The sequence below is a fragment of the Haliotis cracherodii genome, unplaced genomic scaffold (assembly GCF_022045235.1).
Source record: "Haliotis cracherodii isolate W230 unplaced genomic scaffold, xgHalCrac1.p SCAF_4, whole genome shotgun sequence".
Lineage (NCBI taxonomy): Eukaryota > Metazoa > Mollusca > Gastropoda > Lepetellida > Haliotidae > Haliotis > Haliotis cracherodii.
Genome location: NW_027266297.1, coordinates 21,517,739 through 21,531,836, shown reverse-complemented (window position 1 = coordinate 21,531,836; position 14,098 = coordinate 21,517,739). Strand labels below are relative to the sequence as shown.

The following is a 14,098-nucleotide window of genomic DNA, read 5'->3' as shown; positions in this document are numbered from 1 at the left end:
GTCCTCAACTTCGTACTGTCCTCCTCAAAACTAACCATGATTCTGTCTCCACCCCACACTACCACACTGACAGGTGCCCCCCACCCCCCATGTCCGCCCCTCAAAACACAGGGCAACAGTGTACTCATCAGGTAATCTCACACTGCAGATATGGCCAATTGCCCCCATTCACCTCATATCACACCCCCAGAAACACAGAGTTAAGAGAATATGTGTCCTGTTCAATCTCGTCTGGCAGGCTTGGCATGGACTATACAATATTTATACAACTCACAAAGCTATTGTAATGACATGTGGATTGCAATGTCTTTAAGGTGATTCAGTTAAATAGTTTGTCAACATGGGAAAGGTGTTGGTATTGCTGGGGTATTTTGTTGGGCTGATACCAGATAATACCAGGTATTATCAGCTATCTCTCACTGAGTCTCAATGGCTGGCGGAAACAGATAATTGTTAACCCATTGTTGTCATGGTTACATCACAGATACCATACAGATTATTTCTAAAGTATGACCTACATAAACTTTACCAACATAACTTCCCTGACTAAATTCAATGTTAATTTTTACCTCACTACCAAACACCCCTGTCTCGCATTATTTTATTGTCCAAAGGTTTCTACTGAGGAAGGAAATCCATACATCTGTTCCATTCTATTTTCTACTCGATGAAATACACCATATGCATAGGCCGACCACACATACCTGTTACATTTGCAGACATTTTGTAAATATATATATATTATGTATGCCTCCCATACCACGTTCTTGAAATATATGGATGAAATCCTAATATTTATTGTGACCAACCAAAAGCCATATTCCATAAATGAGTGAATGAGTGAGTGTGGTTTTATGTCACTTCCAGCAATATTCCAGCAATCATATTACGGTGGGGGAAAACAAGAAATGGGCTTTACACATTGTGCCCATGTGAGGAATCAAACTTGGGTCTTCGGCGTGACGAGTGAATGCTTTAACCACTTGGCTACCCCATCGCCTCCACATTTTATAAAGCAATAACAGTTAAAGATCTGACTTTCTGAACATTGAAAATACGAAATTCAAAATGTTCAAATACAATAGTTGACATCTAGTTGAAGGAGTCCCTAGAATAGAATAATAGAGCAGAAAATCTAAACAAGACAATTCCACTAAAATTACCCTGTATAATGCAATCATTTACTGTAACAGTGTTTGTGCTTGTAATGACTGGTTGAGGACAAGATAACAACCATGCACTGTTTATCATAATTGTTCAATCATTCATTAAAACTGTTTATACAAAATAAACACACTGATCACATAACCCATAACAGGATAAACAGACATGAAAGTCAATCAATCAGCCAGTTTTCATTGATTTCCAGTCATAAAAAACCTTTGGCAAAATGAAACACACTAACCAATAGTAATGTAAACCACGATATGACTGAGGGAGTGAGTATAGCTTTACGCAATCTTATCAAAATCAGACCTAAGACTCACTGCCTCTGAACAAAGAGGGTCGGTTGGGTAGCCTAGTGGTTAAAGCGTTCGCTTGTCACGCCGAAGACCTGGGTTCGATTCCCGACATGGGTACAATGTGTGAAGCCCATTTCTGGTGTCCCCCGCCGTGATATTGCTGGAATATTGCTAAAAGCGGCGTAAAAACCATACTCACTCACTCACTGAACAAAGAGAAGGGCATCCCATTACAGGTCACGTCTGAATGACCTTTCACGAACTTTGCACGACCACTGAAATGACTAACAAGAAGTCGACATCAGCCAATCAGAAAGCAGCTTTCTCGAGCTTTCAACCTGACGACTTCCAATTCAGACTACACCCTCGAAAAATAAGTTGACACAGTTCTTGATTAAAATTTTGAAAACTGACCAAACAAACATCTTGAAGATCTAATGTATGGTTGAGATATTATAGCAGTGCTTTCCACGTACTGTGCAACACCTTCTCCGTTCAAAAGAAAGACGATAATTTGTGACGGAAACAGTTGTATGGGCAGTAACTGTCGTTCGGAATACCCTGTATTAATGTTTTCGAGGTTGTATGATTGGAAAACACATCAGAACTGTCACTTTCATGATCTGGTAAGCAAGGCTTTGATTGGTCGGACGAAAGGTTTGTGACGTGACCCGTAATGGGATGTCCTCAGATCCTTGGGGAAACGAACCTAGGCCTTTGGGGTGAGTGAGTGAGTGAGTTGGGTTTTACGCCGCTTTAACAGTATTCCAGTTATATCACGGTGAGTCAGCTTAATGTGGGAGGAAAGCCGGAAGTGAAGCAGGTCTCAGACGTTTACCACTTCGGTGAAACCCACGAGCACAGGTATGGTGCTGAGAAACCTAGAAACATAATCGGGGCGAACCAGGATTCAAACCCACAATCATAGGTTTCTGGCATGCCCAAGGGATGCAACTCTGCACAGCGAATCGCGGCGCCTTAGACGACTGGGCCACACGTGCCCCCCCTTTGGGGTGATGAGCGAACGCTTTGAAGGCTAGGCTATCCCACCGACCCAACAGGAAATGACAGAATAGTTGGAACAAACTGACTTTAGCTGGTTACTGACAAGGAAACAGTTGTTCATTATCAAAATTACAAAAGAGATAGACTTAATCTATTTCCACATTTGAATGGTGTTTATACACAAGTTATATGAGCAATACAAATGTGGCATTAGCTGCAGCTGGAAATATTTAATAGAATTTTAACCCACCAGTCTTTTGGGGCCTGGACAGTTAACTCGGGTACTCGGTTCAGATGGATCCTGAGTAGGACCCAAGTACCCACAGAACTACCCAGACCCGTAGTTAGTCACATGATATATTCTTTAAATACAATAACAATAAAGTCGCTTATGTTTGCATTTCTTTCAGACTATGTACGCATTGTTTCTCACTTTGATACGTTTGAGAAAAGATATCACTTCAGTCAACTTCAATGTATGCATGATCTAATCGTTTCATACATGTATGAAAATAGCATATGCCATGGCTTCGTAAAAACGCATCCCAATTGGACATAATGTTCAAACTCTTGAAACCTACAGTGGGTAGGGTCAGGTAATGGGGGGGTCGAGTACCCAGGATGTAAATATGGACTCGTGCCAGCCCTAAAGTCTTTGTACATGTGGAAATGGTCAATAAAATGGCTGAGTAGTTTACAGTTATGTAGACAATGAACAGTGGGCCCATTTCAGAGTCTATCAATATTTTTTATCGGCATCTCAAACAGCTAACATCACTGGCTTCATGCAATAAACATTGCCACGGGGTATTCTTGTTAAAAAATGTGATTTCTAAGTGTGACCGTTAGGCACAAGGAACTTATTCTCACCGTGCCAATGTGACTTTAATACAGCAAACTACGTCTATAACGAACAAGTTTATAACGAACTGACCGATAAAACAAACTTATTTTAGTGTTGTATATATGGTGTATATATGCGAATAACGAACTACAGTTATTATGAACTAAAATTAGTGGTCTCTTTGAGTTCATTATAACCGTTGTTTACTGTACAAGAAAGTTCAAACCCTGAAATAACAATAACTAAAAACTCATAACTATAGAACTGGGACAGGTGACTGGAAAACATGCCAGGAGAAGAAAGGACTAAGGTATCAAGTAATTCTCCAACAATGCTGTAAGTCCCTCGCCTTAAGGCTCCGGATTAACAACATTCATTCACTCCGGGGTTCATAATTCCTCAGAGCCTGTTGGTAGTTCTCTAATTAATCTGATCAAAACCAATGGACATAAAAGAGAGGTAAGTCAAGCTAGCTGAAATCACCACAAAAAGAACTTCATAAAAGAGAGATATCACAGATACAAATGTTAGTCTAGATTGGTAAGAGAGTAAGGTTTGATTTGACCTCGGTGGAGGCTGAGATAAGTTGAGATAGGAGATATCTCTGTGGGCTTGTTGAAGTGGGCCTCGCCCCAGGGGAGTTGTGGTATGATGCTATTGTGTTCTGGCTGCAGATGCTGGAGCTGTCAGTATACACGGACTACACAGCTACATAAACCAAGACACACCTTGGCCAAGAAAATGGCATATTGCCATAGTAACAGAGACCTACGGGAGCCAATTTATAGGTTTGGGTGGGGGTAACAAACTTTGCAATGATTCCTTTTTTGCTGTGTTACATCTGGAAAGGACTTTGGCATTACGGGAAGTGGTATTTTTTTTGGAAAGACATAAACAGTTTTATGTGTTACAAGGCTTTTGTATCAGGCAGATTGAGGTTGTGATTACACTGTTGGATTTTAGCTGGGGTTGGTGTTTAAGGTATATGTGCAAACATTTCATTACACACATATAATGTACGTAGAAATAAATAATTGTTATTATTTTGCATTGTAATAGGAAAAAAGGTAATTTTCCCAAAAGGCCAAAGCAATGTTTTTAATTGCTACTTTCCTTCTTAATAAACAGGATAAATTTATTTTTTTCTTTCTTACTCCCAATTTCTCCTTATAGTGAATGTTAAAACCATTTTTACATGTAGGCATTTGAAATAATATTTTCAAATAAAAATCACATTTGGCAACTTTTGGGGATGGCTCATCCATGAAAATTGGGAAATAACAATGATCTTGCATAAACATGATAAACCTGCAGGGAAAAGAATTACCATATTTTCTTGAGTATAGTGCACACTTTTTTTCTCCAAAAAACACAGCTGTGTGGAGGGGGGTGCGCATTATACACACCATAATGAGTTTTGATATTTTTTCCCCCCCCCCAACTCAAAAGACATTACTGTGAGCACTTAAAACCTGAAATACCATGTCAACAAATCCATACCGCCATACACAATGTAATCTTGTAATTACACAGTCTGGTTATAAAAAGTGTTCATTGTATATCTGGACTTTTTTTTGTAAGTTATTTCATTAATTTTATTCAAAATTCCTTTTAATATTGTTTAAATTAATTTCGGCGAGATCGTGTGAGAAGCGATCGGAAGATCGCACAACTCACTGTTATTTACAGCAACTACAGTCAGAATACCACTATTAACGCCTTGAAACGAACTTATGTGAAACATTGTGCAAGCATCGTATATATATGTATATGTGACTGAAAGAAAAAGAACACCCGAGTCTTTCCTATTACTATAGTTAAACTGTCATGGCACCCAATTGTTTCCTATTACTATAGTTAAACTGTCATGGCACCCAATTGTTTCCTATTACTATAGTTAAACTGTCATGGCACCCAATTGTTTCCTATTACTATAGTTAAACTGTCATGGCACCCAATTGTTTCCTATTACTATAGTTAAACTGTCATGGCACCCAATTTTTTCCTATTACTATAGTTAAACTGTCATGGCACCCAATTGTTTCATATTACTATAGTTAAACTGTCATGGCACCCAATTGTTTCATATAACTATAGTTAATCTGTCATGGCACCCAAATGTTTCATATTACTATAGTTATTATCTTGGCATGACACCCAATTGTTTCATATTACTATAGTTATTATCATGGCATGACACCCAATTGTTTCATATTACTATTGTTATTATCATGGCATGACAGATTAACTATAGTAATAAGAAAGAATCAAGTGTTCTTTAAGTTCTTTTGAGTAGTAATTTATTGCAGAGTACCCTAGAAGAAATAATCGCCTCCCCTCCTGAGCGAGCACACGGCAGAGATTAGGAATGTCTATGATGAACATCTAATTGTTTCCTCTCTGTACTTGAATGAAGCAATAATCACCAGAACATATGCTGACAATGTGAGATAGATGACGAAGATGACCCACTGCAACACCATCTTACCTGGGACTGCTTCTGCAGCACATTGCGTGCATGCCAGTCAGCATAATCAAACGCCATCAAGCACCGGGTCGTCATGATGAAGCTGGCAGTCTGTCACAGGCCCTGCTGCTCAAATAGGGGAAGTCGGGCAGGACAACATCGCTCACATCACACACGAGCCTGAAAGAAAAAGAGGGCATTAATAAAACATGGGGGATATATCAGCAGGCGAGACTGTGTTCATAGTGATGGATGTTTTCAGTGCACATGTACTTGTTCCTGAAAAAACATTAAACATTTCTGATATTGTAACGGAATTACTGATATTGTTGTGCTATTTAACTATAGTCCTACTATTAGCACAAGGTGACAACATATAGATTACTTGTTTCATCGGAATCAATAAATATTTTGGGTTCGAATCTGGGTTTGTCCTGATTAAATTTCTAGGTTTCACATTCGAGAAACTGCATCACTTTGAGATTTCCCCCTGCATCAAGCTGACATCAAGCCAGTTCAAGATAAATTCTGTAATTCAGCGGTCGCAGAAAGATTTGCAGAATTACAGAAATTGCAGAAAAAACACCCAATTTGCTCTTTTTTATCACTCACTTATTAATTCTTAAGGAGGAAATGGTTCTGTTTTTACTTCAGATTTAACTGCATAATTTTGTAATTTTAGCCACAGAATTTGGTAGTTTTACAGCAGAATTCATCAGGGACTGACATGCTGTGTCATAACTAGAATATTGTTTAAGTGGCGCCAAACCATTTCTTGTTAGCATGAAGATAAGTATTTGCATCGATCATCCCACCAACTGTGTTTCTGAAGTTTAATCAATTTATTCCAATCTAACATGGCAAGGTTCCTCTGTAGTTGTGTAATACGGGTATTACAAGGTTATTACTGTACCATGCAATTAATCCTGCACTAGTTGTAACCTAATATTCTTGTTGAGAATTACCTCCACATACATGTATAGGCCTACGTCTCTCCTACAGTTTACTGCCCTAACTAAGGATTAGTATGGCAGTTGATGTACTTCATATATAATTCATAATAATCTCATTAAGGAAAGGCCTCACCATAGAAACAAGTATCACATCCCCGGATTTATCTAGACATGCTCAGAGGTCGATATTTGGTCCCAAGTCTGCAGCAAACAACAGTAAAAATTCCCAATTTGAATTTTAAAATTTCCAATTTCTCAGAATTTATGAAAACAAGAAAATTCTAAAAAATCCAATTTTGGACAACGTCACAATATTTTTTTCCAATTTGCCAGCTAAAGGCTAAGTTTCAAATCATAGATAAATCCCGGCATAAGGGCTGGCTAAAAAGATTGATAATTGGAATTTTCATCGAGGGAAAGACATATCAACGATTATCAATATGAAATTATCATTAATAACTTATACAAACAATTGTGATGAAATAAAGTTCAGATTTACCAAAACAGACTTGTTATTGTCAATAATGTCAATTGTCAAAGTCAGAAAGCAACTGTTTTTGTTCTATCTGAAATGTCTATAAAGCAATCTATGCATAAATGTGTCGCTGCCCACCCGTGGCGTGAAATATGTTGATTTCTTTCAGGACTTTCCTGCATATTTGCTTAAAGTTACTCAAATATTTATCGAGAACTGATAACAATTTAGTTAGCGATTATCATCTCTATAATCTATACCGATAGCTAGCCCTACCCTGCATTTCTCTCTCTCATATCCTGGCTCTCTCTGCCTCCAAATATCATTTAATCGTGTTTCTATACAAACTATCCAACTTATTTGCTGGACACAGAGGGAAGCCCTAGCACCATGGTTCAACGACTCCTAGGTGACGGTTCCTGGCAGTGTCAGGCTGATCCAGTAATTGGTACACAACACAAAGCTCTGACATCACAGTTCTGGTCAGCTTATGATATGAAAGGCTAATACGTGGTGGTATTTGTGATTAAGGCACAGCAATAACAAACTCTGTCTCAGTCGGGTACTTGCACTACTTAGACAGTCTCTTTGGTAAACCTTGTAAATTTACACTATTAACTAGGTGCTTATTGCCATGAACAAAGCATTATGCTACATAATATCATTTAATCAGCTATTATTTAACGTCACATGGGCAGTATTTCAGCCATATCGTGACGAGAAATTATACATTTATGATACATATAGGTAGATTAAATAAAAAGCTGTCAACGATGGACAGTAGAATAACTAGATTATCACAGACTTGATTTAAACCTAGTTGAGACTATAAAAAACAGAAAGCATTAATGAACAACACAATATAAAAATGGGCTAGAAATCGTCAGTCACTGAAGGGAGATCACCATACTGGAGACCATGGGGCCTTACAGCACCTTTGCTTCCTGCATGGACCCCGGCAGGATTTATATCATCCCTTCAGTCACTGGCGACAGTGTACCAGTTAAGCCTTAGATTAAAATAACGAATATACTACATTTAAAAGCCTAGTGTACAGAAAAATACTTCAAATGATACAGGACTTACATACCCTCTTAGGGGGACAATAATTTTACGCTACTTCAGCCCCCCTCAAGGGTACAGCCACAAAAAATATCATCACACACACACATGACAAGGTTTCAGATATTGTGAAAGTCATTTATCCAGACAATATTTGAGGAAATGAAAGTGTCCGGATAAGTGAGGTTTGACCGTATCATCATGAACAAAACATTATGATACATAGTTTTTGGAACCCAATGAATTTAGGTGGGGCAGGGGGTGGGGTGGGTGTTGGGGTAAATGACAAGGTTCAGATATCCGGAATGTTGTTTATCCCGACAATATTTGAGAAAATGAAAGTGTCAAGACAAGCGAGTTTGACTGAATCATCATGAACTACGAACATCACGAACAAAGTGTAGTATCATGATACAGTATATATATACGTGATAAAAAGTCTCCTGATAAACATATTGTTTCAGGCCTACGCTGTGGGTGATGGGAATATTCATATTAGGGCTGGGACGAGTCCAAATTTACTACCCGGGTACCCACCACCTTATTACCCGACCCTACCCAGGTACCCACTGTAGATATTTAGAGATAGGTACAAACTGTCCAATATATATTTAGATACATGTGTAAAACGATCTGGCCATGCATACACTGAAGTTTTATCTTTATTCAAACATATGAAAGTCAGAAGGAATGGGTGCATTGTCAGAAAGAAATGGGAACATTAATGACTTATAGTGTAACCATAGAGTTTTAGATGATTTTTGTCATTAAACAATATATAACATGACTAACCACGGGTCCGGGTGGTCCTATGGGTACCCGGGTCCTAGTCACGTGACTAACCACGGGTCAAGGTAGTCCTATGGGTACCCGGGTCCTAGTCACGTGACTAACCACGGGTCCGGGTAGTCCTATGGGTTCCCGGGTCCTAGTCACGTGACTAACCACAGGTCCCGGCAGTCCTATGGGTTCCCGGGTCCTAGTCACGTGACTAACCACGGGTCCGGGTAGTCCTATGGGTTCCCGGGTCCTAGTCACGTGACTAACCACAGGTCCCGGTAGTCCTATGGGTTCCCGGGTCCTAGTCACGTGACTAACCACGGGTCCGGGTAGTCCTATGGGTACCCGGGTCCTAGTCACGTGCCTAACCACAGGTCCGGGTAGTCCTATGGGTACCCGGGTCCTAGTCACGTGACTAACCACAGGTCCGGGTAGTCCTATGGGTACCCAGGTCCTAGTCACGTGACTAACCACGGGTCCGGGTAGTCCTATGGGTTACCGGGTCCTTGTCACGTGACTAACCACGGGTCCGGGTAGTCCTATGGGTTCCCGGGTCCTAGTCACGTGACTAACCACGGGTCCGGGTAGTCCTATGGGTACCCAGGTCCTAGTCACGTGACTAACCACGGGTCCGGGTAGTCCTATGGGTACCCGGGTCCTAGTCACGTGACTAACCACGGGTCCGGGTAGTCCTATGGGTACCCGGGTCCTTGTCACGTGACTAACCATGGGTCCGAGTAGTCCTATGGGCACACGGGTCCTAGTCACATGACTAACCACAGGTCCGGGTAGTCCTATGGGTACCCGGGTCCTAGTCACGTGACTAACCACGGGTCCGGGTAGTCCTATGGGTACGCGGGTCCTAGTCAGGACCCACTCGACCCGAGTACCCATCTCAGCCTTAATTCATATGTCAGCCAATTGTTGTATGAGCGTTGTTACCAGGACATTAAATCTGGCCATGTTTAACTCAGCGAGTGACACTCTACATCACATCTTTATATTTTGTCTCAATCAAAACCCAGTTAACATGTTTAAACACTTTATTTTACTTGTGGCCGCCTCCATTGACTTGCAGCGCTGCTTGTCTGCACTGAGACTATAGGTTCAAGTGCATTCTGGTAGTGTGTAAAACTCTCCAAGCCTTCAGTGACAGTCAGAATAGATTTAGGAGATTACAAAACCAGGTGAGGCTCTGGGCGAGAGTTATGATCCGATTCCAATATACAAACCAGCAGTTGGCTCTCCTCCTGGTGTCACATATCACAGACTAGGAGAGCTTACCGCAACAGGAGTCAAGGCAACACATTACGACCTGTCTCTTATCTAGGCTTCTATTCACAGTTCTGCAATACAGTTTGCACTCGGAACAGGTCAGAAATACTCAGGAGTTGAAAAACAGTGAACATTGCCTCTGGTTACAGATAAGTTTACAAAGGTACCTGTCAGCTTCCAGGGAACTGGGAGAATAACGATGATTTATTGCTCTGCTAGGCCAGTTCAACACTTACAGGATCTATCACAGCACCCATCAGCTTTTTAGCCAGTGCTGGATCTCACTTCTCATACTCACATTTTTAGCCCCATGAATATTGCGAAATGCACTTTAGTCAAAATCTAGGAATGTGTTTCTCAGGAATTTATTGTTGGTGCCAAGTTTGCTCAATGTCTTATCTCACTACACACATTACTGTCTAAGTAACCTTGAAAGTTTCATGTAAAGATTGAAATGTGACTTTCAGAAGTCATGAAGCATGTCTTTTCTATTTATTGACCTCCAAGCTGACTTTATATACCATTGTCATCCAATATGGCGGTCTTACTTATAAAACTGCCTCTGTGGTCATGTGATGTTGAGCATCTGCCCGGAGAGTGGAAGGTCAGCTGTTTGATCCCTGGACGCTTCATACAATAAGATGTTAAAAGGTGGTACTTGTTGTTACCCTGCCTGGTGTTTGGCACGAAGAGGACAAAACAAGGACATGTTAGCTCGGAGTTGGCACTCTGTGTCTGAGTGGGGTATCCATGTTAACCTGTAGCATGGTATCTCAGTGGGCGTCTCAGCACTATAAAACCGGCGTTAGTCCAGACTAGTACAATTTAAGTTGCCGCACACATTTTTTCCCCAAAACAAGTGCCCCAAAATAGTAGGTATCTATAATACACAAGAAAATATGGCCATAAGCAGAAATGAGTCATAAATATAGTCTTTGATTTGTTTTAATTCCCCTCGGCAAAGTTTTCCAAACTTTATTATGTTACACGTATTGGAAAAATCACTACATGGCAGTGATAGAAATTGCCACTAGTCCTGTAGTCCTTGCCAAACTGCCCAATAGTTAAGGTATCCTAAGGACTATTAGAAATGTACCCTTTTTAATGTTTTTGCTATATGTTATCATCATGAGGACTAGTGGGCTAAAACTGTTAGTTTCTATCGCTGGACATGGTGAGTTGGACTGTGAGGTGAAATGGGGTTTAACTTCATGTTCAAAATTATTGCACTTATATAGTGACGTTCATGCACGTGTGTGTGTGGCTGCTTGTATTAGTCCAGACTAATGCCGATTTTAAGTGGTAGCCCGATGAGACACCATGCCGCAGTTTAACATAAATACCCCACTCATACTCAGTATACTGACTACAAGCCAAACGGTCGTTGTTATAGCACCAGGCAGGGTAACAAGAGGTACCATCTTTTAACATCTTTTGGTATGAAGCAGCCAGGGACTCAAGCCCAGACCTTCTGCTCTAGATGCACTACCACTAGACCACGGAGGCTGTCATCAGTAGTAGTGGGATGATACATCAGTGGAGCACAGGTTTTTACTTCTCATTACAAGTGTCTATCACAAGTCGCACACTAAGTAAATAATATTGATTCATACCTAAAATGTTTGCTACAATAATCGTTACATCAAACACTAATTAGTAATGAAAATTAGTGGTGAAAACATAAATATTTCATCCATTGCGCTATACTTGACAGTGCCAACTGTAAATCGTCAGTGTGCCAGGTATTTGTCAAGATTCCTGTCTTTGAAAATGAAGGCTTATGCACCACAGACAAGAGCACATGCAAGTATCGTGATACGTATCGGTTTGTGAGCACTGTATCCTGATACGTATTGAATCGCACAGTTGGTGTATAGTCCCAGCCCTAGTCATCAGTACATGGGACAGCATTGGTTAACAATCAAACATCAAGTAATTCTGCAATAATATTTAATCATTTACACATACATGTCTACATGTGCATGCTTGCCAATATTGATTATACAATAATAATAGCTAAGTATGAATTTTGTGAAATGAATAAAAGTGTAACAAAACTAAAATACAGTCAGTATATGGCATTGACAGTTTAAATTTGGATAATTTTCTTAATCAATCTGAAAAATAAATTTAAATATCATGCAAATGTATAGATATATAACGATTTAGGTAAAATAATTTTCAAGATTTTAATTTATTTTAAAATTTTCAATCATTGCATGATCATGTATACATGACTCATTATTAAGTTATTGATATTCAAGTACATATGATCAGAAACACTTTTGGCGACAATTTCTTTATTTACACCTCAGACATAAACAGTTTAGTTTAGTTTATGTAACAAAACAACAACAACCAAAGTGTGTGTAAATTAAAGAAATCGTCGCCTATCATACACAGGTATGGGATTCTTTTAAAATAAAATAAACGATCAACCTGTTCATACAAGTGAAATAGATTATAAAATACTACATATATACCTTGAAATACCTTTTACTATCAGTCATGCATTCCTTGACATGGTTTGGCAGCAAATTGATTAGAACAAAAGTCTGGTCACGACATGCAAACTTATTTCTGTACGTGTGTATTTCTATGCTAATGGACGGCTTGAGGAAACTTTGCAAACTTTAACTCGTGTGATTAACCTTCACATTGTCAACGTGTAATTAATGACATTCACTTGTCCCTACCTGTCGACGCACTCCTCGCGATGACCCAGGTGAAAAGTCCGTTAATTGCTACAACGATTCAAATTCGGTGGCTAAAACAGTAGTTCAGTTTCTGTCCCCTCAGCCATGAAAGTGACCAGCAGAACAGTGACATGTGACCTTGTTGTCAACAACAACAAATGACCCAGCTTCCGTGTGATCAAGTGGAAGGCGCCAGATACGATTTCTGACAGCTTGCAACATCAATGACAGCGCAACGCTCCGCCAGTCGACCTTCCATTGCATGTTTAGATTACACTATCCCAATAAAAAAGACAGCATATGATGCCTCTTCTTGTTTTGGAAAACAGACTCGCTTCTGTGTAGCTTTCGAAAGATCCAATGACGAAGTCTGCCAAGCACCTGCTAATATCTAAAAATAGAACAATTCACAGCGAGACCAATTTTACTGCTACTTGTCCAACAACTACTTTTCATTTAAAGAACTGTCGTATGGTCTTGAAATGATATGAATTGTATATTAATTCTTATATATAAAGAGTGAGATATATAGTTTGTGATAATTTTATCAATATATACGCATGTTTTAAAATAACAATGAGTGATGTCTGTTAGGGTGCAATAGTTGCCAAATCAATGAAGGGATTCTACTTCAAGCAACCTATTATTTCCTTGAAAAAAATGCTACAAAGGAATTGAAAACGATTAGAAAGATACCTGGAATATCAATGTAAATAATTGCAAAGTAACAAAGTGCAGTTCTTACATGTCACCATTTTATTTATTTTTATGCATCAAATCTATTTGTTAATGTATTCTTTGACGGTAAGAAATATTGTTATGAAATAATAGAATGTTCAGATTAAATACGATTTTTTACGGAATTTAGTTTTAGAATATTATTTGGCTACTCCTGTTGTGTGATATTTGAATTGTAAAACTTGACTGAATATCAAAACCAGTTGAAAATGCTGTTTGATATACATTTATAAACCCGACAACACGTGAACAATGACGATGTTAATTATTTGAATGCATTACTGGATATAGCTTCAAGTATAGGCCCGTGAAACGAAAGATTTAAAAAGTGCATGGCCTA

General features: G+C 39.3%; 1 protein-coding gene across 1 annotated transcript in view; it reads right to left on the bottom strand.

The window, feature by feature from the left end:
- LOC139479862 (uncharacterized) overlaps window positions 1–13,291 on the bottom strand; it is a 30,682-nt gene extending 17,391 nt beyond the window's left edge. Inside the window, exons 1-2 of the mRNA XM_071262763.1 lie at window positions 13,021–13,291; window positions 5,801–5,959 (exon numbers count right to left, since the gene is read on the bottom strand). Coding sequence (XP_071118864.1) covers window positions 5,801–5,875 — 75 coding nt within the window. The 5' untranslated portion in view covers window positions 5,876–5,959; window positions 13,021–13,291. The remainder of the gene's footprint in view (window positions 1–5,800; window positions 5,960–13,020) is intronic.
- Window positions 13,292–14,098: the final 807 nt, after the last annotated feature.